This window comes from Priapulus caudatus, unplaced genomic scaffold (genome assembly GCF_000485595.1).
Source record: "Priapulus caudatus unplaced genomic scaffold, Priapulus_caudatus-5.0.1 Scaffold527, whole genome shotgun sequence".
NCBI lineage: Eukaryota > Metazoa > Priapulida > Priapulimorpha > Priapulimorphida > Priapulidae > Priapulus > Priapulus caudatus.
Window position 1 is genome coordinate 137,787 of NW_014577588.1, and position 1,957 is coordinate 139,743.

Below are 1,957 nucleotides of genomic sequence, written 5' to 3' on the forward strand. Positions count from 1 at the left end.
GGACGGACGGACGGACGGACGGACGGACGGACGGACGGACGGACGTACGACGACCCATGGCAATAGCTCAGCTTGACGATGTCAAGATGAGCTAAAAATTACGAAATTTTATCAAAACTATGACATGGCTTTCAGTTTTTGCCGTTGTTCGCTGTATAGTTTTACAGGCTCTTAATTATATATAAAACATAATATTGCGCTATGAATTAGAATACCACTGCATTATAGGTTTTTGCAAGTCATATTTGCTATACAACTAAATGAAAGTATTCAAACTAGTTGAAAATAGGGAAACAAGATCATCGATACCATTATAATCAGACTTCGACATCATCAGGTTTTCAATGTCCCCTTCAATAGGAGTTGCATCCTAGAAGAAAGAAAGAAAATTTTAAAAATACAACTAATGCAGTAATGCTACCAACACTACTACTGTCACTCCTGTTGATACTGCTGCTACTTCTACTACTACTGCTGCTGCTGCTGTTGCTACCACTGCTGTTGCTGTCACTGCTCTCTCTGCTACTACTACTGCCATGCCAGCCTCAACCATAATTTTTTATAAACATTCACGATACGGCAAAATGCATGCCCGGACCTTTACAGAACAGAAGTCTGCAATTAAAGATACTCTTGGGGGTTTCCCTCCAGTAGCAGCTAGACAGTGAAACGCCCTGGATGACATAGACGCTCATGACATAGGCATAGCGCAATGACACCATTATCTTGAATGGCAGTTCTACAGTCAAACTAGCAACACAGAAATGGCACTGTCTATATAAGGGATACTTTCAGCCTTTTTTTAAGTAGCAGTTACACAGTAAAAGTACATCTATAGAACAGATGCACTGCCTGCAAAGGTCTTGGCTCAAGGCTACATAGTGATATTGGATATTGGAACATTAATCATCATCATTATCACCCTATCCCTAACTCTAACGCTGTAATCTTAACCCTACGCTAACCCTAATCCAAACCTAATCCTAAGCATACCAATCATTAAAATCCAAGGTTCTAAATTAGCCTCAATTGATTGTCGCTTGAAGCATTTTTATCAAATGACACTTACATGCAGACATAGCAGTATAACATAGCTCCAGCGCCATATCGATATACTCATGCTAATGCTCACCTGAATTACTATTTCGGGAACTCCTAATGTCAACGATAGTCGCTTTGAACATTTGCTCGCATTTTTCTTCTGAAATGTAAAAAAAGTATCACACCGTAAGACCGCTACACTATACGGTTGGCCGGCAGTATGGTCAGCCACTGTGACCGTGCAACGGCACCCCACCACTTAAGTACAGCATAAGCCATAGACTCACTCTCCTGACAACCACTCCTCGAGCTGCTTTTCCCTCGTAACCTCGTAAATATTAGTCTTCAAAGTCCAAGGGAAGGCTCAAGGATAGAGAGCATGTCCAGTAATAAACATCATCCTATCCTATCACCGTCCTGGACATCATCTCTATCCTTGAACCCAAGGGACAATAACGAAGACGGAAAGAGACAAAGTTAATCAAATAGACAAATCAACACTGCGAATCGGAGTAGATGTCCTCTTAGACTATCGAGCATGGCGAAATAGGATCACCATAATGCAGAAGCAATCTTAACGCTGCCACTGAGAAGTAATCACAATCAGGGCTCAGGGGCGTGTACAGGATTTGTACCAGGGGGGGGGGGGGGTCTAACCGTAAGGCAAACTTGCGAGCACGCGAAAGGGTAGTCCGAGATTCCTCTGACCAATGCCCACACCGACGATTTTGGTGGTTTTGGTGTGGGTTAGGTCAGAGCAACTTGCCTATGCAAAACGTGGAATTTCTCCGATCCCGCCGAGGATCGCTGTTTCATTGCTCCAAACTCACAATTGGGGCTATCAATCAAGATCTGATGCACATATATCAAAAACTGGATCACTTATATGGGTCTGTCCACAGTGCAGTGTCAAAAA

The 1,957-nt window shown here is 42.8% G+C and overlaps 1 protein-coding gene across 1 annotated transcript in view; it reads right to left on the reverse strand.

The window, feature by feature from the left end:
- The window catches only part of LOC106811322 (ELMO domain-containing protein 3-like), a 58,054-nt gene that overhangs the window by 55,299 nt on the left and 798 nt on the right, over positions 1 to 1,957 (reverse strand). The window contains 2 exon segments of the mRNA XM_014814899.1: positions 310 to 370; positions 1,133 to 1,201. Coding sequence (XP_014670385.1) covers positions 310 to 370; positions 1,133 to 1,201 — 130 coding nt within the window.